Raw genomic sequence first — 24209 nt, 5'->3', positions numbered from 1 at the left:
TGCGAGTCGGACTCGCGCACGAAGGGTTCCGTACCATAATGCAAAAAAAAAAACGAAAAAAAAGCAAAAAAAAAACGGTCACCCATCCAAGTACTGACCACTCCCGACGTTGCTTAACTTTGGTCAAAAATCACGTTTGTTGTATGGGAGCCCCATTTAAATCTTTATTTTATTCTGTTTTTAGTATTTGTTGTTATAGCGGCAACAGAAATACATCATCTGTGAAAATTTCAACTGTCTAGCTATCACGGTTCGTGAGATACAGCCTGGTGACAGACGGACGGACGGACGGACGGACGGACGGACGGACGGACGGACGGACGGACGGACGGACGGACGGACAGCGAAGTCTTAGTAATAGGGTCCCGTTTTACCCTTTGGGTACGGAACCCTAAAAATGAAATAGATGTCATACATAATACATAGGTACCTTAACTACCTACCTACATAAAAGAAAAAGTGCCAGGGCTGAAATTGAACCAGCGTCTTATTTAGTAATATTTCTACTTTAAAAAAATATAATTAATTTGTTTTGTTTCACAGTAAATACTTGTACAATAATGCGACCAAAAGCTGATAAGTTATCAGCTCGTACATTTGTGAGTGATCGTACATTTTCCAGCATTTTTGGTGCAGCAGAGTGGTGTTAACGGAATTAGTATAGATAATTTCAACTGAAATGGTAAATTAAGGTTAATATTAACGCAATTAACGCTAATTAATCATTAGGGTTGAAATTATTTATACCAATTCCGTTAATACCACTCCGCTGCACCAAAAATGCTGGAAAATGTACGATCACTGCTGATAACACATAAAGAAGCATAAACTAATTATTGCAGAAATCGAAACAATCTCAGATTCTGTAGCCTTATGGCACGGCTATATAATTTACTGAATGCAAATCGTCTATTCCCGGTTGGGAGGCAGTTATAATGTAATCAGGTGTCAGGGCAAGGCTCAGGTAAAAAGACATCCCTATACGGTTATAGTTTCAAAGGGACCGACTAGGTAGTTTCACGTCCTCATGTAACTCATATAACTAGATGTTGTAAATTATTTAGACATACCTATTAAGATGACTACTTAGTATTAGTTTCACTGATGTTGAACGTTGTCTGGAAGAGATCGCTTTTCAGCGATAAGACCGCAATTTGTTTACCTATATTTGTGTTGGTGTTTTTCTTTTTGTATTATTTTCTTCTATTTAGGTGTGCAATTAGTACATGTGTATTGTATTGTTGTTTCATTTTGATGATTATGACGGACATTTAAGTAAATTTTTACAAATTTGGGAAAGACTAGGTTTAAAATTAAAGTTAAAAAAAGTTTTTTGTAATATTTTAAAAGAGATAATCTATCCAATCAACCTTATCAGGCGATACCTTAAAGTTTAGCCGCTAATCCTTAAAGCTTCTAGCCTATCGTTTATCATCTAATCTATTGCTCTATCGACCCATCACCATCTATCGCACTTTATAATACATATTTCGAAACTTCTTGCCTTATACAGCTAAGATTGCGCGATGCAAATATGACAAGTAATTATAAGTCGATCTCATTTATTCATGTCAAAGAATCGGCCGTTGAAGACTAGTGATTATAGAAAGCGATAATTGAAAATAATATCCTTCTACAAGTAGCTTTCCACCTTTTTATGGGTGGTGATTAAAGTGGAGGAATGACGAGTATTTGCCTCCTGTCAACCCACACACAATAAGTTAACTTTGATGTGTTGGTAATTTGAGCGTGATAAACATTAGGTATAACTTATAAGTCTAAATAAATTTTGATTTTTTTAGACGCCGTTTTATTTTATTACTGAGACCTGATGACGTAAAGCATTGTCATGGAGCGTTTATGCATTTTTATGCCCATGCTTGTGTACAATACATTGTTTATGTAAGCTTCATGATCAGAACAGGTCAATCATGTTATATGTAGGTATAAGAAGTAATAACTTCCAGGATCTTACTTCCTAAAAACGATCAGGCAAAGTAGGTACTAAATTATGTACAGTTATTTAGGTAAAGTTATTCAGCAGACATACACGCAAACCGTGCCTACCCTTGTATAACAAGAAGTAATGAAATATAATTTATTTACGCCTATACTTAACCCGAGAACACAAGGTTACCAATTATTCTAAAACAGTTTTGCAAATGTAAACCAGCTGTTTAGTATGCAGCTGCTAAACTACCTAGAAAATGGTTTCTTCCCATAGTTACGTGCAAGTCGTAAAACTAGCGTTCGCGCGAAAAACACAATAACGAACACGCATCAAAACAGACGCCTATTGTCAACGCTTACAAAATGCGTCGCCTCACGCGAATCACAATAAACTGTGACTTACGATTATACGTAGTTGTTATTATCACGAAGCCTCTCTTAGACTGGTTAACATACATCGATGCGCTCGGTAAATAAAGATAATAGCAGTGCAGAAATGGCTGTGAGACTTCCCTAACATTCTATCTACAATGGCAACACTAAGCTCGCAGGTAGAGAGAGTGTGGGAGAACGACAAGATGCAGGCATTGTTCAGCGACGCGGAAAAAATCAGGACTGTTTGATCAAATCGGTGTACAATCGAAAGGAAATCGGCCCGGTAAGGGACATGTGAACGCGCTGAAGTGCGTCCATTGTCGGTTGCCATTCATAAAGTGCACGTGCTATTCGCTTGGGAATTTTAGCGCTGGTTGCGTCACAAGAATAATAAATATGTATTGCTTACGTAAAAAAAAATGTTCGATAGTCTCGTCTCGATCGCACTATTTTTACGAGTAGGTTCTACGTTTCCAATGAAATATGGCGCTAACGGCGATATAGATTGACGCCGGTAAGAGCGTTTCAAAATTAAGCAGCTAAACCAGGAATTCAGATCAAGATGCTGCTGTATTTTTTTGTATAGTCAGATTGGCAATTGCTATACTCAATTCAACAACTGCAACATATTAACGACTTTACTGTGAGAACTTCCTACGACATTTATCTACCTGCAAAATAACATTTCACACGTTTTCACACGTCAATCAGTACAGTTAACTTCAATTTGGTGGGGTAAAGAGCTACGCGGTGGTTCCATGTGTAAAGTGTTGATTGAATGATATAACAAAAACTTTCCCATGCTATAACAATGTGTAGTATAAATAAATTCTCACATTACATAATCATTGAAAAGTAATCTAGGTCCCAAAAAACTGATTTCAGATAAGCTGGTTTCTCTTTCATTCGAGTTTATGATGAGATCGATGAGTCAATCTCATACGCTTTGTTCACAGAGAAATTAAATTAGCTCCCTCAAAGGAGTGAGTCAAACTGCGATATCTTTTTATTTGGTTGACCTCGCCTCGTGCTGACATTTAACATGTGCGTCTACTGTTGGCCCTTTTTAGTGGGAGCAATTTACAGGTTTCGAGGAGATAAAAGTGAAACTTATTGAAATCATCGCGTCCAAAAGGCGCCGGAGACTCATAAAAAACAGTTTTAGGGCATTTTAGGGCTTGAAAAAGTACCCTTCAAACTAAGTATAGTATTTATATTTACCCCTACCTACTAACTTACTTTACCATAAATAGCGTAAGTAGCGTAGCGTAGCGTAGCATAGGAACACTACTGACCACAGAAGAAGAATGGACATAATGTAGATCCCTGTCAATGTCATGTTTCATTAGTTTTGCGAGAGATTATTGATCTCCCGAACTCCCAAGCGAGACGTCAGGCTTCGACAACTGATACACTCAGGTAGCAATTTTTTTAACCTTTACCTTTACCTTCGGGAGATACCTTCCGTCCGGTCTAATGATTAAAGAATAGGTAAGTAAATTCTTAAAATCACGACTCTATGATGCCAGGAACAACACATTATGGATATAGGTAATCATTTGTACATAACAATAGTTTTACGTTGGTGTTAACGGTTTACCACCTACTTTATGGAGGGACAATCCACTAATCCAGGAGGTTAAGGTGAAACAGTGTTTATGATGTTTAGCAAGCAGCCATTAGCTTTTTATGCAGTGTTTATACATTTGTGGACGGGAGATTACTCGAGAAAGCTGTAGTTATAAAAAGGGATATGTATATCTTACCTGGCCAGCAGTATCACAGATTTCAACTCGGATCGGTCGGTCGTCCACGTCCACTACAACTGTAAACAAAAGAGAAAATATGTTTAATACATGAAAAAAAAGAACCCCCTATAATCACCCTGTATAATGCTACCCTTAAAATTATTCATCTCAGACTTCTGAAGTGTTCATTAACGACATATGTATTTTCTTAATAAATACTTAATAAAAAGTATAGTAGTCATAGTTTAGGTTAGGTACAGTCAGCCAAGAAAGTGGTCTACCACTTTTCGACTCTATCATCTGATTGATAGAGTCGAAAAGTGGTAGACCACTTTCTTGGCTGACCGTACAGTCGCCATCAGATATATCGGAGCGGCCAAGGTGTTCACAATATCTGAACACGCGCTCTAACGCCCTGACAATAGAGGCGTGTTCCGATATTTGTGAGCACCTTGGCCGCTCCGATATATCTGATGGCGACTGTACCTACCTAAACTATGAGAATTGATACAAAAACTATTGTCGATTAGGATAGTTCGCATCTATTACATTTTAAAACATAAAAAATTGCATTGATGTCTATTTTTTTATCAACGACAAGCCAGCCATTATTACGCAACGAATTCATATTTGGAACGCCAGAAAAGTGGTATTTAAATGTCAGTACGAATAAGTACACTACACAAGTACACAACACCTGTGTTAACTAGATGATTTTGTTCAGCTGGGTATATAGTTGCGCTCAAATCACGTACGTACCACAAGTATTTGGCAAGAGTTTGTTGCAATAATACTTAAGTACGCGTGTTAGAAGGTAGAGAACTGTAAAAAACGAGATCACCTGTGTTTCTATTCTACTTAGTTGGTTTTATTGTTTAATATTAACCCAAAACGTAAATGACCTAATGGGAGAATGCTTATGTAAAACGTATAATAATGAATAACTTGTATCATAACTACCTATTACCAGACTGCCTATCCTTTCTTATGAACAATTGAGTCGCTTAACTTCGAACTCGGGTAAATCCATCTGTCAGATTATGCGATTATGGTATTAAGAAAAGGTAATAGGGTAGATATTTGCTGAGAGGGTCGAATGGATTTACCCGAGTTTGAAGTTAAGCGACACAATTAATTACAATAGGTATACCGGGTGTGGCCTGTAACATGAGCAAAAAATTAAACTGTAGGCTGTACTCCTCATACTGACCAACATTTGTTCAGCGACTTTTAAAAATAACTTGTGGTTTGATTTTTAATACACTTTAAAGTTTATTCTAAGACGCAATGTATTGCGAATTTTGTTATGTTTAAGGCGTGACAAGCAACGTCAATCACAATGATATGGCATGGCGATGGCGTCCATTGAAAATAATATTTATTTTGTATGAAAAATAGGGAGTGTAAATACTTCATAATTTTTAAAAGTTGTAGAACAAAAGTGTCACCGTTTGAGGAGTACAATCTACGTTTTAATTATTTGCTCGTGTTACAGGCCACACCGTGTATATATAAGGAACGAATACACCTCTACAGCAAAACCTTAAAATCGCAGTTTTTGTATGAACGAACCACTAGCTAAATACATTTAGAACCCCGTATTTCAATACATTGATGAAGACAGTGTCTCTATTTTTTCCACTTTTAGCCCAGTGCTGCTAATAACTAGACTGACTAGTAGGCAGAGCTACCAATTATATATTCTTCACTGTTGCGCTATATTTTGAGCCCTTCGTGTTAGCATCTTCTGTCGAATATAACTATATTAAAAGGGTCAAACGTATCTCACAGCTAAGCGATTGTTCCGTCCTTTTGTATCTATCCACCTGTCGTATTGTTTTCATATAAACAGCCTGACCAATGAAATAAAGCTTCCAGACAAGCGTTAACAATGATGGCAGCCTCTAATGAGTTAATACCTTTCAACCAGTAGATTATATCCCTTCTATTGTATTAGGACGTGGATGCTATGTCTGAGCGTTAAGAGCCTTTTTCGAACAGTAACGGAACTACTTTCAAGAATGTCTGAAGCTTTAAGGATTCCTTAGATACGGGCTAAAAGGATTGTATTGTTTTTCTTACGGATAGAATTATGCACTAACATCGATCTGTGTTATAGTTAATAAATACAATAGTCATCTAATCTATTAAATAAAGTATACAATTATAATATAGTCTTTTAAAAACGAAAAGCAAAGGTGGTTCAATAAGTCCATATATTTTTTTTTATCTAGTCGATCAGTCGACCGTCCAGGTGGGCCAATTGCCCTTTAGCGGCAATGGCGACATCCACTAAATTGCAAGCAAGTGTGAATTTAATACTTTTTATTAATTAACGGGTCTATGTAGGTCTAAGTACGGGTCTAAGTACCCATTATCCCATCAACAGTGCCCCAGTCATGGTCCTTGCTCGCGAAACAATTGCACTGGTCACACCGGTTCAGGACAACGCGCAGGATGTCCGAGTGGGCTGTTGCGTGTCCGGACGGCTCGTGCCATAAAACACCGGGACAAAGGAACCCATACGGTATTCTAGTATGGTATATAATATATTACTTAGATACGTAGATTTCTGAAGTCTAACAGAATACTTAACTGTTTAAATAGCCTCGTGGCTAGGTGCTACAATTTTAGTATAATCTCGATAATCGAAGTTTCGTCTATTTTCTTCGCTATCGCTCGGATATGCAAAAGCGACCAAAAGGCAAATAAACATAACTTCGATTTTCAAGGTTCGCGGTTAGCCCGCATAGCGGACATACAGTTACAGTACCTAGGTATAGTAGTTACAGCAAAAAAGCTAAGCATAATGTGTAAAATAGTAACGTAATTTAAAAAAAGTACCTATACCTACCTACATTAAGTTATACTAGTATATCTTGTGCTAGTTTTATAAACCGTCAAAATAAAAACTAACAAAACAGGTCATGCCCTAATCAACTTTTCAATTAGAAACTCGTACTTACTTAATCGTAACAAGTACAAACAAATGACAATTAACTTGACAACTTTGCGAAAAACCACTAGTTCAGTTTCACCATAATAGTAGATCATTAATCCAATGCTGTTTAAAAAACTTGGCCTCATAAAATAATACCTGGCCAAGATAGGCAAAGAACCTTAATACGTATACTCAACTCATAGATTAATCACTTAAGTGGAGTACAGTCATATCCTCAGATATGGATATTGGTAGTTGTAAAAGGAAGTTGAATCATCGAACGTAGAAAACGGTAGGTAGGTAGGTCCTTAGAAGTCGGAAATAGGTACCTAACCTACTGAAATACTTAATTTTCAAAAATAGTTATGTAGAAGGTAGAGAGGCAATAGAGAGTACTCTCTCAGTACTCTACAACTCAATATTAGGTATCAAAAGTTAGCTTTTACGGACCTAGAAACAGTAGAAACCAAATATTTGGTTCCTATTGTAATATTTATTTTTCATAACTATATTTCCTTTTTGTCGCAAGTGTTTTGTATCGAGAAGTTTTATTAGACAGAAACTACATTTTCTGTTACGATTGAAAAGCTACAAAGTTACAATCGTGCATTGTAATAAAATATTTCACATACGAATAGTTTTCGAAAACATTACTATGGAACGACTTAAGAACCGAGTGACCATGAATCACGGTGCTTGCTTCAATGACCGTTACAAGGCGGTTCTAAGTAGGAAAAGAAAAAACTAGTTTGTTTCCTTGACCACGTCGAGGGCCTAACTAAGGTAACATGATAAGGTTGCATGCAACAATTTATGCGCTATTTATTAATACTAGAGTCCACATAAATCAATAATCATGGACTCAATAATCGCACTAGAGGCAGGCGTGGCTCACTCCGAGATTTCTTCGCTTTGCTACAGGTAGCTAAAAGTACATCCGTTCCACACTAAGTTTGGTGGCTAGCCATAAGCCGCGCGTGGCACTGTCGCCACCTAGCGGCCATATCTGTCCTGATCGTAACAGACGCGCTTTGTTAGAGAGTGAGTCTTCTGTACCTAGTACTATTATTTATTCTGTGCTAGAGGCGGAAACTCCCTGCTGTAGCCGTACCGTAAATGGACCAGCGGATGGTAAAATCTGCGCATCACATCCGTGCGCTGGCCTGCTGCTTTTTTCTGACAAGGTTTTGTTGTCGATTGTAAGTATAGCCCAGAAAAGTCATTAAATTATAATATTAGTTACACTAAAAACGGACTATAATTAAGCAGAATTATTCATCAGACTACTTCTATGCAATATTATACATATTTCTCAGATACGTACGAAACCTACGTGGCCGGCGTGGCTCCTTGTGAACATCTCACTCTGTCACCGTCACCACACTGAACATATCCAATTTCAGTGTAACGTCAATTTTCTTAGCACAGCTTTTACTAAAGAGATTACCTTTTGTATGGCTTCCCAAGACCCTTCCCGAGATAGAAACTTCTTTGTCTGCGACTTAAGTCTTCAGACTGAAATAAATACCCGTTCGCAGCCGCAGCAATATACCTTCCCTAGTAATAGAAAAACGGGCAAGTGTGCGCAATTACATCATTAATATTATCCGGCTCGAAGGACCAATGTTCAGCGGTGGAGGTGGAGTGGGCTGGTTCCGTATGGGCGAAGAAGTCAATATAATTATATTTATTCAAAAGCACAATTAGCACATATTTTAGCTGCAAACGTGAAGTGTATGTTTCCCGTTTTCATGCTAACAACATCCAAAAATAGAACTAGACTTAACTAGAGCATAGAGCACAGAGGAGTGTAAAAAGGAATTATTAGAGTTTCGTTCTGTTGGACTTGCCAACAGCAGGGCTCTGCTCATATTTCTACTTATAATTATGAAATGCTATAACATACTTATGTTGTGGCCGAGGACTATGCCTTTTTGGACTATTATTTAGGTAAGTACCTATTTCGTTTCTGCAATGTTGGTAAGTACCTAGGTATAAATCGTTTAAAAAAGTCGAGTAAGACAGTAGTTGTTCCTAGATTTGACGACCGGTCTGGCCTAGTGGGTAGTGACCCTGCCTATGAAGCCGATGGTCCCGGGTTCGAATCCTGGTAAGGGCATTTATTTGTATGATGATACAGATATTTGTTCCTGAGTCATGGTTGTTTTCTATGTATTTAAGTATTTATATATTATATATATCGTTGTCTGAGTACCCACAACACAAGCCTTCTTGAGCTTACCGTGGGGCTTAGTCAATTTGTGTAAAAATGTCCTATAATATTTTTTTTTTTTTTTAAGATTGGCTTATATATTCAGAATTTAAAAATGTCCGTTCAATTTATTGACTGAATTCACACATGACTGAAAAGGTACTACCAGAGTTCTCTTCTCTTTTCTTTACATTCCTTATTTGTTTGGAAATCGTTCGATGGGGTGGAAGGCGATATTTCCCAGACACCAATAAGCGACCATTCATATTCTTATTGGAAAACATCCGTGTTCTTCTTCATGAATGTATAATATATTGAATAGACATTTCTATTACAAAAATATGTATATCTAAGGATTCATTATTGCATTTAGCCGCTTGAATTAAGGATGTTTCTTAGACCGGGCCAGGGCCGGGCCGGAACTTCCGGCGCTTCGATTTCTATGGAAAGCACCACGTGATCACCGATCAGCCGTCATAGAAAATGACATGTCGGGCGCCCCGGCCCGGTCTAGCGTGAGTCATCCTTTAAGTAGATAAAGTGTCCTTTCTGTACAGCTTTTTCCACGCTACTTATTCACTTCACACATTCATTCACATCATTGCTAAAATACTTAATGTTAGCCACGTTTTAACTAACAATCAGCCACCTAATGGTTAAAAATCTACATGTAATTATGTGGGAGTTATAGGTATTCGTTATAGTGCATGTTCCACATCAATATTTCTAGTTCTAGACACTGTTTCACCTCAAGTCTCAAGAGGGAATACCTAAAACAAATATTATCCTTGTCCTAACGACAAAATAAAAATATGCAAATTTTCGGGAAAATCGGTCACACGGCTCTAAAGTGAAACAAAAGACGTCCCTAGTGAAGGGCGTCGAATTTCGAGAATTACTACAATGCTAAGTACAAAGACTGGGGATTAAGCCCTTTCAAAACCCTTTTCTCCTTGGCCAATCAACCTTTAGGTGCGTCTAGCTGGCGCCAAACCTGACGTAGCCCCAATTTAGTGACCTATAAAAGAAAGTAGGTTTAGCAAACAGACCTTGCGAATATTTAGTGTGCTAATGCTAACCTAGTTATGCGCAGATCCGACTTTATTATTTAGGCACTTGAATCGCGATGAAGAACGAATATCTTATAATAATAAAACCGAGCAAGTGCGAGTCGGACTCGCGCACGAAGAGTTCCGTACCATAATGCAAAATACGGCAAAAAAAAAAACGGTCACCCATCCAAGTACTGACCCCGCCCGACGTTGCTTAACTTCTCTCTGTTTTTAGTATTTGTTGTTATAGCGGCAACAGAAATACATCATCTGTGAAAATTTCAACTGTCTAGCTATCACGGTTCGTGAGATACAGCCAGGTGACTAGGGTTGCCACTTGCCAGATCGAAAGGCGCTATTATCGGGAAAAATATCAATTTTTCGGGATTTTGGGACTTAAGTCGGGAAAAAAAAACATTCAGATTAAAGTAATTGTATTAATAACAACGATATTTTACATTATTGGCAGATTGGCACTACGTCAGCCGCTCTTCGCCACGTGCGCGCCGACGCGCTCGACGAGGGTCGCTCGACGACAGTTCGGAACTTGAAATAATTGTTTATTAAGAGCCAACGGGAGTGGTCATTTCTCCATACAAACGTACTCCTCGTTTTCCTCCGTGGTTTTTGAAGCTAGAGCAATGTTTTTTGAACACAGATTAATATTGTCAATATCTGTGTCGGACCGTTTTGCTTTTTTTGATATTATTGTTTTTTAAGGCGCTAGAGCCCTTCAAAAATGGCCAAAATGGCCTAATTGACTATGCCGCAATGAGAGGCGTGGCATTCAAAACTGATATCAATTAGCCAAAAAATCAAAACGGTCCGACACAGATAATTTCATAATCATTTAGATTTCCAAATTTGGTTACGATTGGTTAAGTTTTGGAGGAGGGAACAGAGTACGAAACCTCGATTTTTGAGATTTTTACGCAGGATTTTTCGCCTTGTCCTTATTATCGCACTACTTTTAGGTGCCGCTTCCGTTAGCTAGACGGGTATATTTACCTAAAATATTTAAAACTCAGCTCCTGTTTCGTCTTAACGTGAAGCTGTTTGTCGGGACAGTTTTCACTTTGTCGGGAATCGGGAACACATGCTAGAAATCGGGAGAATCCCGCCAAATCCCGACCATCTGGCAACCCTACTGGTGACAGACGGACGGACGGACGGACGGACGGACGGACAGCGGAGTCTTAGTAATAAGGTCCCTTTTTACCCTTTGGGTACGGAACCCTAAAAATTGATTATTAATCTGCAACAGATGTAGGTAGAGTGATTTATTATTATTGCGTAGCGTTGGTTAGTACCTATTAGTCGTTTTCAGATATACTCGTACAATCCCGATTTCAGATAAAAACTTCCTAGTTTCTAAGTCAAATCTAGTCTAGGTTCTTCGTCAAATAGTTTTTCTAGTTATGTATTTGTAGATCGATTTTACAGTGAGTCTTTTCACTATTATGGGTGGATTTCATCACCAAAAATTTCACCATACAAAAAAATATTTTTTTTTAATGTTTAATTTAACACGATTCTAGCTGGGTAAAGTAATAGGGGGCTGTATATTGAGGATATTTATGGTATTTATACAATCATTTGTGGCTTATATTTGAAGTTATCGCTTTCGGAAAATAAAAACGCAAGATGGTGATGACAATCATGGTATGGTAATGACTCTTTTATAGACGGTAATGACACTGCATGTACGGTAATGACGATTTGGGAACTAATTTATATATGTATTAAAAACGTATTAAAAAAACAAAAACTTTTTTTAATTGTAAGGCTTTAGAACTTTAATAAACATTACAAATAACATGTTTTTGAACATAAGACTAGCTACATAAATTATTTTTAGAAAATTATAAAAAATACATTTTATTCATATAAATAAATATATAACAAGTATTTTTATTGTATTATTTTAAATAATTTATATTCCGAAATAGGCAATTTATGTATTCATTATTTTTTTTGGGTATTTCAATGTTAAATCATATTAACAATATTGTACTCTTATTATCAGTTTAAACCCGCATCTTCTTTTATCTACTGCATAACTTGGTATTTATATCATATTATAAAATTGCTGGCTTACCAGTGAGCTTAATTATGATTTATTACTTTTTTTTTGATAATTTGATTCATTGCATAAGTTTGTATTTTTGTTGATTTATAAATTAACTTTAAAAATAGCTATAATGATTTAAATCCATATATATATTGTTTAATAGCTAAACATTAATATATAATCAGTGTTTTATAAGTTGCAAGACCCCTACTTGTAATGCATGTCATAAGTTACAAAATGTTAGGTATTGGGTCCGGTGACTACCCAATGTATAATTATTAATTGCTGTAATTATATACATCAATTAATATAATATTATCAAAAAACATAAGGCCATTACGATAGTGAGCCAGTACCGTAGCCTATGGTCGCTTAAAACTTAATATATGTTGCTTGTTTTAACACGACTAACATGCAATTACAGACTCTAAGTTGCACGATTTACATTATTAGATAATAAAAAATAAACATTTGTATGTACTAAGTTCTAAGTGACCTAAATTTTGCCTACTTCAGTCAAAATGTTATTTAAAACTAACCATCCTCTAGTGTGAAAAAAATAGTCATATCTTCTTCTACATTTATTCTACATTTATAAGGTAGACATATAATTTTAGAAGACATAGAGAACGTTTTTCAAACATACAGCTTAATTTCATAATGAATTATAGCAAAATAACTAGAAAAGTTTCTGAGAACCGTCATCACCATACACATGAAATCATCACCGGTCGTCATTTTTTCCCGGTGATGATGGGTATGGTGTTGACGATTTGAGAGTTTCTTGTTTTTATTTCTAGAATACGAATAATAGTAGTTAATGTCTATGCTACACAATAAACTTCATGTAGTTTGCCATTCATTTCAATAATTATTTCTAATATATCATTTGTAACTTTTTTAAACCAAAGCATAACGGTGATGATGCTCTGTTGTGACAAACTACGTTTTACAAATTTGTTCGTAATATTTCTCACGATTCAATGATGTGACTTTATAGTGAAATCATTTTTGGCATTCTATATTAAAGTGAAAAATAGGGCAAGGACCTTTAGCGGTATTTTGTTGTTCATACACGGAGATAAGCTCACATTGACATTACCATGACGGTGTTGACGAATATTCGTGACAAAATTTTAAATATTTTTATATGTACTTTCTCGGTGAAGGAATTATTGCATATTTTCCCATGTGTTAAACAACAACATGGAAGAGATATAAGTAAAAGGAAAATCGCAATCGTACGATAGTTATGCTATAATTTTCACTGCAAACAATAAGGTTCAGATTTTTCCGGTAGACGGTGATGATTTTAGACACATAAAACATTTTATATAAAAAAAACTATTAAGTTATTGGAGATGGTAATTGAAGGAACATGAAGATAATAGTTCTTAAAAACATATAAAAAAGTTGCAACTCGCACAACCTACTAGTTTTTTTTATAAAGACCGAACCATAAGTTTTCGCAGGATTTTGAAATCCACCCTTATACACAATAAGGTGAAATCATAAAAAATACGAAACATTTAACATTTACAATTGCTACACTACGTATTATTTCTCGGAAAACAGATAAGAATTCCGGATGAGGTCGCTAAGAAATATTGTCTTACAACGGTAAAAAGGCTTTTAAGATAATTTACTGCTTCGGTACACTTTAAAATTACTACCAGATTGGTAATCGATGCGATTATAAGGGATCGATATCTCCAGTTCGGAATTGGGTCGTAGAGATGCAGCGATGATAACAAAAAATATGCAGCTTGCAACGCGATATCATGTTTTAATAAGCGGTACTAAATGTTAATAAATCGTTCGATTTCTTAACGTACAGTTAGCATCAAATAGATAGTGACGGCTAAAGTAGCCAAATACATATGTAGTGTATCGTAATATAACTTTGTTGCTATGGAAATAAGGATGTGTTCCGAATAGTTCCGATATATTTGGCTACTTTAGCCGTCGATATCTATTTGTACTGACTGTACCTATAGGTATATGAAACGCTGTGCAGCAAATTCAACGAATGTGAAAACTAAAAAACAGTCGTCATCGTTTTTAAAGTATGAAGTCCTACAACGAGTATAGAGTCGGACCAAGCTAAAATGGCAGCGATTTTGATAGCACAGACTGTGCAAGTGTTAAGTAAACGTCATAAGTCATAATCTCATAGAATATTGACGTTTAAAATAAAACCCTTTCTCCACTGCAAATATTTGTCACAATAAGCTGCATTTCACACAATTTGCCTGTGGTCCAAAATAAAGTGTATTTGTATTTTGTACTGTTCTGTAAACACGAGATGGCATTATGGCAATCATGAGCTTGTCATTCGTCATTACATCCGGCCGTGGAAATGATGGAGTCCAAACAATCGCCATTATTTACCGGCATCGTCATTGTCTGGCAGTTTGTTTACCACGGCACAACATGCGTGTAATTAGGAATTTGCAAATGTTGTTTACTTCTTGTTTGGTATTGAAGAAATACAGTCATTTTTCAAGTAAGTTTTGTTTTCCTCATATAGGTACGACGATTTTTTAGGATCCCACTCTGAACATAGACATCATCACCATCACCACATCAGATCGTAAAGGCTATCTAATTCTATTTATTCTTCAAAAACGGATGAGAAAACTGCATTTTATTTATATGAGAGCCAAAGTTAGATGCAAATTTTGAGTTGTTTCCTTATTTTGGCTGGTATAAAATTGACTTTTAAGTGATGATTTTGAATGATAAATATTTAATTATTTATGACCGTTCTTTTGATTTGTAATGTTTTACAGTTATGTAGGTACCTAGTATTTTCCTCGCATTGTTTGTTAAACCCGCCGGTCATGGCACGAGCCTGAAACCTATGCTACGCTCATGATTCAATTTTGAAATCTTTCGCTTGCTCGGTTATCAATATTAACACGAGGGGTTAAACAACAACTTTTCTTCCTTGTAGGTAAAACAAATAACTGTCAGAATATATGTCCGAGTGTTCTAGATTATGTTTTCAGTGCATCCCATATAAAATCACGGGTGGCCCGTTACTAATATGTAATGAGTTGTCAGGTTAACTTGGTAGCTTCATCACTGCTTCACATCTACTTAACTTTGAGTTTTATGACCATGCTAATAAGGCCTGTTACAACAGCTGGCAAAATGCGTCAATTGTGTCGTCCACTGACCTTTGACACGTCGCGATAATTGCCCTTATTGCTCGCACTGTTCTGGATTCATATTAATAGAGTTGTTGGGTGAATGAAGATAATGATAGCAAGTCTTACTGGCCAGCAAAAGGTGGCTCCGATTACTGGCATATTGTTGCAGTTGCATTACTATCAAATTAAGTCTTTAGAAACTTATTTTCCCCTGTCCTTTATTTTTGGTCAGGTCTCCTCGTTTGCGCGTTCTTTTGCCATAGAATGATTTTTCTACATGGTCCTAACTAGTGTCTTGGATCTTTTCTCCTCCTCTATGTACCTACTCGTTTTTGAGACAATGTAAAATTTTATACTACCTACTTGTCTTTGAAATAAATAATACTTATTTGAGACAATGTAAAATTTTATACTACCTACTTGTCTTTGAAATAGATAATATCTTTTCTTGCAGTTAGTTGAAGAGATCCGTCGATTCCACAGAAATAAGTCGATTCCTCAGGAATCTCAGGATACCGCCATAAGTTTTCGGACACCGTTTAGGGGTTCAAGCTTTCAAACAGAGATGCAAGATAGAACGTATATTTATGGCTAAGGCTAGGTTCACACGGCGTAATTTTTTCCCGTATACCGTATACCGTATACGTATCGAATACCGTAGTGACAGCCAAATTTGTAAGGAAACGTTCAAATTCGTTCACACGGCATCTATGCGGGAAAGCCGTCTAGCCGTCTGAACGATTTTGAACGTCTCTATAAAAATTTAAGCCGTGAGAATCTAGCCTAAATATACAAAAACACAATAGTACATTGTGCAACATGGGGCGTAAGTTGAATATTGCAAACGAGAGTAAGTTAAATCGCGACGCCTTGCCGGAGCGTTTTATATAGTCTCGAGTTTGCAATATTATTACGCCCCGAGTTACACACAATGTTTTTCATCACACTTGCGATACAAAAATTACGTATAAAGACAAAAAACTGTTAACTATGGCACTAGAAACTTCATAACTTCCTAGGGAGAACGCTCTTTCTATAACTCCCGCTAAACCTGCGTGCAATTCCACATTTACCGAGCGAGTGTGATGAAAAAAATATTAAAATACATGTAAATACCTCCTCGAGGCTATAACGAAGGTTTATCTTCAATAGGCCACATGGCACATAGACACGAGTTGCCCATCCAAGTTATGGCCATTGCGAATGATCTAAGGACTCGGACCATTGGCGCCGTATATTTCCCCGCGGGGAGGTCTTTAATAAGTCACAGTCGTCTCCAGGTTTACGGCCACGAGGGCTAGGTTAGGGCTCACAGCCACCTACGTCGTTTCCATTTACGGGCAAGCGCCAGTGTATGGCGCCTGGACATAGTTGACATGGTGGAAGTGTAAATCAATAGCGATTTTTATCAATAATATTAGGAATGTACGAGTGGGAAGGACTCGAAATAGTGGATATCGAAAATCGTGCTAACTGTAATGATGAGCTAGTGAGTGAAAGACTAAAATATTACATTAAATTACATATACGAGTAAGTACAGCTGAATAGAGCTATATTAAATAGTTGAGTGACGTTATACATAAATACGCATTTATAAATATACGAAAATTTTGATCTATATAGTCAGACAAGTTGGAACAAATTAAAAAGTTTAATTTCTACTCTTTTTTGTGAGACTTTACTTAACATATTATTTTTAAGAAATTCTTTACAAAATAGGCTGATCGCTTCTGACTTAGCGGTTAGAATAAAACAAACTTGGAGCATGGTTAACAAGCTGCAACATAAAGGTAGCTTATTAGGAAACCTGTTGTATCTTTAATTAATGCTTAGATTAGCTAAGCATCAGGTTATTAGAACTAATTAGCTACTAGGTTTTGTGTAGAATTGCCAAAATCTCTGTAATCTAAAATCCTACTAATAACTCACTTGCTACTTTAATATTAGGTAAAGTAGTACATTTTTATTTATAGTAGGTATAGGTATATATTATACTAAAATGAAATTAATAATGCATATTTTTAATTATAATTGTTCCAGTGCTACAATACAGAATGAGCAACGTGGACAACGCAAAACTATTTTGATACCGACATTACCTACCGACCGGCGACCACAACATTGTCAGTGCAATGGCATTGGATCTTAGCAGCTGATAATAACTAGACGGATTCTAGTAAGCACAGCAATAAAAGTAATGCAAGTTCATGTTCCTTGGGATTGAATTTGTCTCACAAGAGACGTAATGTAATATTCTTGCCGTGTTCTATATATTTCTATTCGATTATATTTAACAAATAATTCCACTTTGAGTAATTTACTTCTCACATAATCCGTCCTACATATACTTGAGCTCAGTATGGGACGTAGTATTCTGCAATAGTATGAAGACAATTTCTCTTGTACCTACCTTAGAATCAATTTATCTTTCCATGACATTTACGATAGTACTGTCAACAGTGTCAACGTCAAAGATACGAATATATTCTGTATATATTTCGCCTTATTACAAAGGATTAAGGCCCAAGAGTGTTGACATATCTTTGAAGTGGACCGTACAAGTCTTATGAGCTCTCATTAACAACATGACGTTGCATTACATACTCTTACTTAGGACGCAATTCCACATTAATTTTTGACGGCTTGTTTAATCGTGTTTCTTCTGTATAAATACTATGTAGGTATAATTACGAGTATATCTGAAGGTCGCCATATCTGCATTTGTGTTATCCGTTTTCTAAGAATTACTTATGCATCTTGAACATCAAGAGTTTTTCTGAAAGTGTGCTATTAATATTTCTGCTAGTTTTACATATATTAAGGTATTATTGCAATTCCTCTTATAGACAAATATTGTTTCAAAATGATCGTGGTATCTTCTGACTTGTAAATGGTAGATATGTCGATAGGTAGTCCGCAGGGCAGTGATTAGTGTCCATATTTGATCCCATACGTCTTGACCGTTTAATAAATCTACAATTCAATACATATTGTAACACGCCAGATATGGTCTGTCTGGTGCCGGAGGATAATTTGAGCGTAGGTTGTGATACTTTATTTATAATTCCCGTGAAGTAAAATTGTAATTTCCGCTCAATAGGCGCCAGTGTATGCTAACAAAGTAAGTTAATACAAAAATAATGTTTTATATAAGAAAAAGCGTTTCAGGATTATCACTACTCCTAGGTATTTTTGTCGAGTTTTTCCATAACGGTGCACGGTGGTGAATATAATAACGGTGCACTTTTAAAAGTTTATATTAACATCATACTAGTAGTCACGTGAGAAATGTGGTTCCGGTTATTTATATGTCTCTGGAATTCGGCCCGAACTTCCGTTTCCGCAGCAAGTGTCATGGCCGTCGACTGTTTATTTGCACTTTCCACGCAGGTAAATATTTTAATTACGAAAAACTGTGTGTCTAAGAAAAAGTTGAATTTTCTCGAGGTCAATTTCTCTGGAAAATGTCGTTGCTGGGAAACAAATGATCATGATCAAACATGACATATACTCGTATCTACAGCTTCCAAGCGATAAAAAATCGCTATTTAGTTAAAGGATATTACGTGTTGTAATTTTGCGTTAAAAAACTTATTTTACGTCTTTTCGTGGTTAAGAATTTAAAAGTTTCGTGACAACATTACTTTTTTATGTGTACTTATAGTATCTCAATTCTCAACTATCTCAAGCAGATGTCTAGTTTAATAGTGTTTATTTATATCTCCAAAGATTTTAATGGTCATTTCATTGAGTCGTTTTATGACTAATCAACCGAGTAGGTGTCTTTATGATTCATTTTGCGATGTCTATAAATAAAATAATATAAGCATGTACCTAACCGGCGCCTTGTTAAAAGGAAAATAATATAATGTGAGGTTATTTTATGCAATCAATACGATTTTCCAGTAATTTTTGTGATTATGAAGATAATTGGCTCTAATCTAATGTATAGAAAGACATCACGATATTATTTTATTAACGGTGCTGGCAAGAGTTCATCGATAATGATAAGATAGCTATGATCAAAGTTGTTAATTTATAAATAAAATTATAGAATAGAAAGGCCACCTATACCTAACCAAGAACTCCCTAGGTTTAATCATTCTGCGTAAATCCTTCAACTATTAATTTTAATATTACACGGTAACAATAATAACTTTGATAACAATGTTTCTTTAAATCTAACAATGTAACTGTCTTCTAAATTTATACATTGACAAGTGGAATTATATCCCGCGTTTTCAACAATGGAATCCTCGATCGTAAACTAGTAATTACGATTTTATAATTCGATATATAAGGACCAACCAGGATGGTAGACACGTTTCTTGTAGAATAAGAACCTAGAGCAGCCCACTGGATATGGGCATCGACCACAGAGGATGCATATTAAATAGATCTAATAAAATTCATAACTTGCCTTAACCAAACTATTCATAAAATAATATCCACACTTGTTTGTATTGTCGGTGCAGAGTTAGCTTAAAATGGACTCTACTTGCTCAATTCATAATAAGACGTAGGTAGGTTTAATTATACGTATAATGTAAAATGCCCAAAGACCAAAAACAATGTGGTTATACATAAACATGCGACATATTTATCATAATTTCAGAATTTCTCTTTAATTCCAAAGTAATTGCAGCGCCATGATATTCAGAACCGGTCTGAAAGATCACGACTGATCTTTACACAATTCAGTGCTTTCATTTTTATATGCATTTTTAAGTAAATTGTTGACCTGACCCGGAAATCCATTTCATGGTTAACTTCCACCGCAATCAATTATCTTTTATTACTAATAATTATTACGTACTAATGTAGCTACAAACTAATAGGTAGGTAAGTGATTTAGTTCTTTTAATTACGTTGATTATCGTTTATAAATAAAACAATGATATTTTATCAATAATTTTCTGGAAATACGAGAAAAAAGTGCCTAACGAAACGACAGGAGTTGCTATGTCATGTCGTTGGTGACTTGACAAATCCATCATAAAATTCATTAACCTTTAGGTGTATTTTATTAAGCACTAGAATGTAAGTATTATAAGTATTAATACCTTTAGGCACTTAAGTGCTGGAAAACGCATTCCTGACAATGAAGACTATCCTGTAGTTTTCCTTTGCACATCAGTATCAGTACCTACTACTGAGAAAGAGTTAATATCTATTATTAATTTATTGCTTCTCAAATAAACTTGGAGGTATTTTTACACAACAATGATTCATTTTGTTATTATTGTTCAACAAAAGGAGAAGTAGGTACGATTGATAGACTATTTCGACATTAGAATACCGTATTCTATGACTGTGACAAGTTTGACAGGTCCAGTCTAGCGTGATTTGCGTTGATCGGTGAATGACGGGTTAAAGCTGTAGTTTCCTGTCAAACGAGTTTGGTAAATCTAGCAAATAATATGCAAATAATCAATTGTACGTTGTTAAAGTCTTGTGTGTCTTTGAACTGAAGTACAAGCAGCCAAGTTCGCGAGAACACAATACACAATTGATAATTCAACTGTATCGAGCATACTAATGCGATCAATGACATATTTTAATATTCAAACAATATATGTCATCCGAAATATGTGATGTGTTCATTTTTTTAATTGCTTTAACTACCAGAAAGAATTTTAACCCCTCGTGGAATGAACATCTCAGAAGAGTGCAAAAGTTCTTGATTAATTTAATAAGTAAGTTTCGCAAGATTGCTGTTAACTAATTACCGTCGGTCAAAAATCATTTTAGTATCATATCAGAGCGTTATCACGCCATAAAGATAATAATCAATTTACTATAAACCATACCTAATAGCTAGTGGTCTGATCTGACTGATCGATAAGGTAAATACTGGTAATGTCGCATCATTAAATGCTTTCGAGAAGTTGACGTCATGCAAACAAACTGCAATGTAGATAGATACGCGTCATACTGGCAAAAATATAATTATCTTTGGAGCATAAGTAAAGCTGGCTCGGTACAAAGCATTTAGGTACTTTTCTTATTTTAGCATTAGGGCAGGTTAGTAATTAAAGTAATCAATACCTAATATACAGTATGTATCAGAACGAAAGGCAAAGAAAGAGACCCATTAATGTTTAGGTCATGGTCATACTGAGCAACTTTTACTATGGGACCAACCCCAAAAACGCGGAAAAAAAATTGGATGGTTCATACATTTTGCTGGTCTGATGTTGAAATTTCCTATGGGAGAGTCAATTTTTTTTTCCGCATTTTCGGGGTTGGTCCCATAGTAAAAGTTGCTCAGTATGACCTAAAAATGGGTCTCTTTCTTTCGTTCTGATACATACTGTATATTATTAATTAAAACCTAAGGTTGTAACTGACCGATTTAATATCATCATGTCATGTCATGTCATGAATAGTTAAACGTCATGTTTATTTACTTTGGTATAGGCTTTCGTCGATAGTTTAAAAACATGTGTAGGTACTTTGTTATTCGAGTACATAGGTAGCTACTATAGGAGCTATAGGTAGGTATAGGTAGGTACTATAGATTTTTCCTTAACCTCACTCTGATAAACATGCTATACATGCATATGCATATGTTGTTCACTTTTAAAAACATAAAGATAAGTTTTATGCTCAAATAAAGATGTCATAAAACTCATAAAAGAGTTTTACAAAAAGTGTGCTATGGTAATTTAATAGATATAAATACCTCTTACAATGTAACGTCATAAATAACACTATTCTAAATAAAGCATAATTCCCTGTCGCCTTGGCGTAATCGGATAACACTCACTACAACGTTAACAGGGCTCTTCCAACGACTTCTGGGAAATAATGGCGTAACGTATCGCTATGCCACATGCCAGCATCCAAGACTTTCCTTGAAACAGTAAATTTAATCCACTGTTTCAGGAAAAAGTAAGACCGTGATCCTGAATGTTGTCTTAAATTTGATTTAAGTATTTCAATATGTTTAACACAACTTTTGACATAAAAGTTTGACATCATGTTTGATACCATGAATTATCGAAGACATAAACTGACATAACATAATTATGATAAACTACCTATCGTTATCAAACTACATAAAACATTACATATAATACGTACCATCGTACCATATACATGGTGTCCCAAACTTATGGGACATGAAGGGGAAGTACCTTAAATATCGTAGATAGTGTATTTTGCTCAAAGAAGACTTTATGTTATTTTTAAAAGTTGGTAATTCTGCATTCATAGATTTTCTAAAATTACTTGCTTCGTCTGGGAATCGAACCGACTCAAATGTCAAAAAAAAAAATCACCCTACTTTTATGATGCCAATCGAAAGAATAGCTAAAAAATAATAACTCTGCTTAAGTAACATTGTATTTTAAAAGAAAGGAACAAAGTGAAATTAATCATTTTAATTAAATTAAAAACATACATGGAACTGCCGTAGTCAATTAAGTGGGTATTTTTTTGTAAATTAATTAATTAAATGCTCAAAATGTAATCCCTCTTGTCTTACGAAAATCGCCAATATTTTAATGAGTCCGCTGCATGTTCATGAAAGAGACCCATTAATGTTTAGGTCATGGTCATACTGAGCAACTTTTACTATGGGACCAACCCCAAAAACGCGGAAAAAAAATTGGATGGTTCATACATTTTGCTGGTCTGATGTTGAAATTTCCTATGGGAGAGTCAATTTTTTTTTCCGCATTTTCGGGGTTGGTCCCATAGTAAAAGTTGCTCAGTATGACCTAAAAATGGGTCTCTTTCTTTCGTTCTGATACATACTGTATATTATTAATTAAAACCTAAGGTTGTAACTGACCGATTTAATATCATCATGTCATGTCATGTCATGAATAGTTAAACGTCATGTTTATTTACTTTGGTATAGGCTTTCGTCGATAGTTTAAAAACATGTGTAGGTACTTTGTTATTCGAGTACATAGGTAGCTACTATAGGAGCTATAGGTAGGTATAGGTAGGTACTATAGATTTTTCCTTAACCTCACTCTGATAAACATGCTATACATGCATATGCATATGTTGTTCACTTTTAAAAACATAAAGATAAGTTTTATGCTCAAATAAAGATGTCATAAAACTCATAAAAGAGTTTTACAAAAAGTGTGCTATGGTAATTTAATAGATATAAATACCTCTTACAATGTAACGTCATAAATAACACTATTCTAAATAAAGCATAATTCCCTGTCGCCTTGGCGTAATCGGATAACACTCACTACAACGTTAACAGGGCTCTTCCAACGACTTCTGGGAAATAATGGCGTAACGTATCGCTATGCCACATGCCAGCATCCAAGACTTTCCTTGAAACAGTAAATTTAATCCACTGTTTCAGGAAAAAGTAAGACCGTGATCCTGAATGTTGTCTTAAATTTGATTTAAGTATTTCAATATGTTTAACACAACTTTTGACATAAAAGTTTGACATCATGTTTGATACCATGAATTATCGAAGACATAAACTGACATAACATAATTATGATAAACTACCTATCGTTATCAAACTACATAAAACATTACATATAATACGTACCATCGTACCATATACATGGTGTCCCAAACTTATGGGACATGAAGGGGAAGTACCTTAAATATCGTAGATAGTGTATTTTGCTCAAAGAAGACTTTATGTTATTTTTAAAAGTTGGTAATTCTGCATTCATAGATTTTCTAAAATTACTTGCTTCGTCTGGGAATCGAACCG

At 35.5% G+C, this 24209-nt stretch overlaps 1 protein-coding gene across 1 annotated transcript in view; it reads right to left on the bottom strand.

The window, feature by feature from the left end:
* LOC134793505 (uncharacterized) overlaps window positions 1-24209 on the bottom strand; it is a 51230-nt gene that overhangs the window by 4227 nt on the left and 22794 nt on the right. Inside the window, exon 2 of the mRNA XM_063765083.1 lies at window positions 4092-4150. Within this exon, the coding sequence (XP_063621153.1) occupies window positions 4092-4150 (59 nt within the window). The remainder of the gene's footprint in view (window positions 1-4091; window positions 4151-24209) is intronic.

The sequence above is a fragment of the Cydia splendana genome, chromosome 9 (genome assembly GCF_910591565.1).
Source record: "Cydia splendana chromosome 9, ilCydSple1.2, whole genome shotgun sequence".
NCBI classification, from domain to species: domain Eukaryota; kingdom Metazoa; phylum Arthropoda; class Insecta; order Lepidoptera; family Tortricidae; genus Cydia; species Cydia splendana.
The sequence above is the reverse complement of the archived record's forward strand: the minus strand, read 5'-3'. Positions and strand labels throughout refer to the sequence as shown.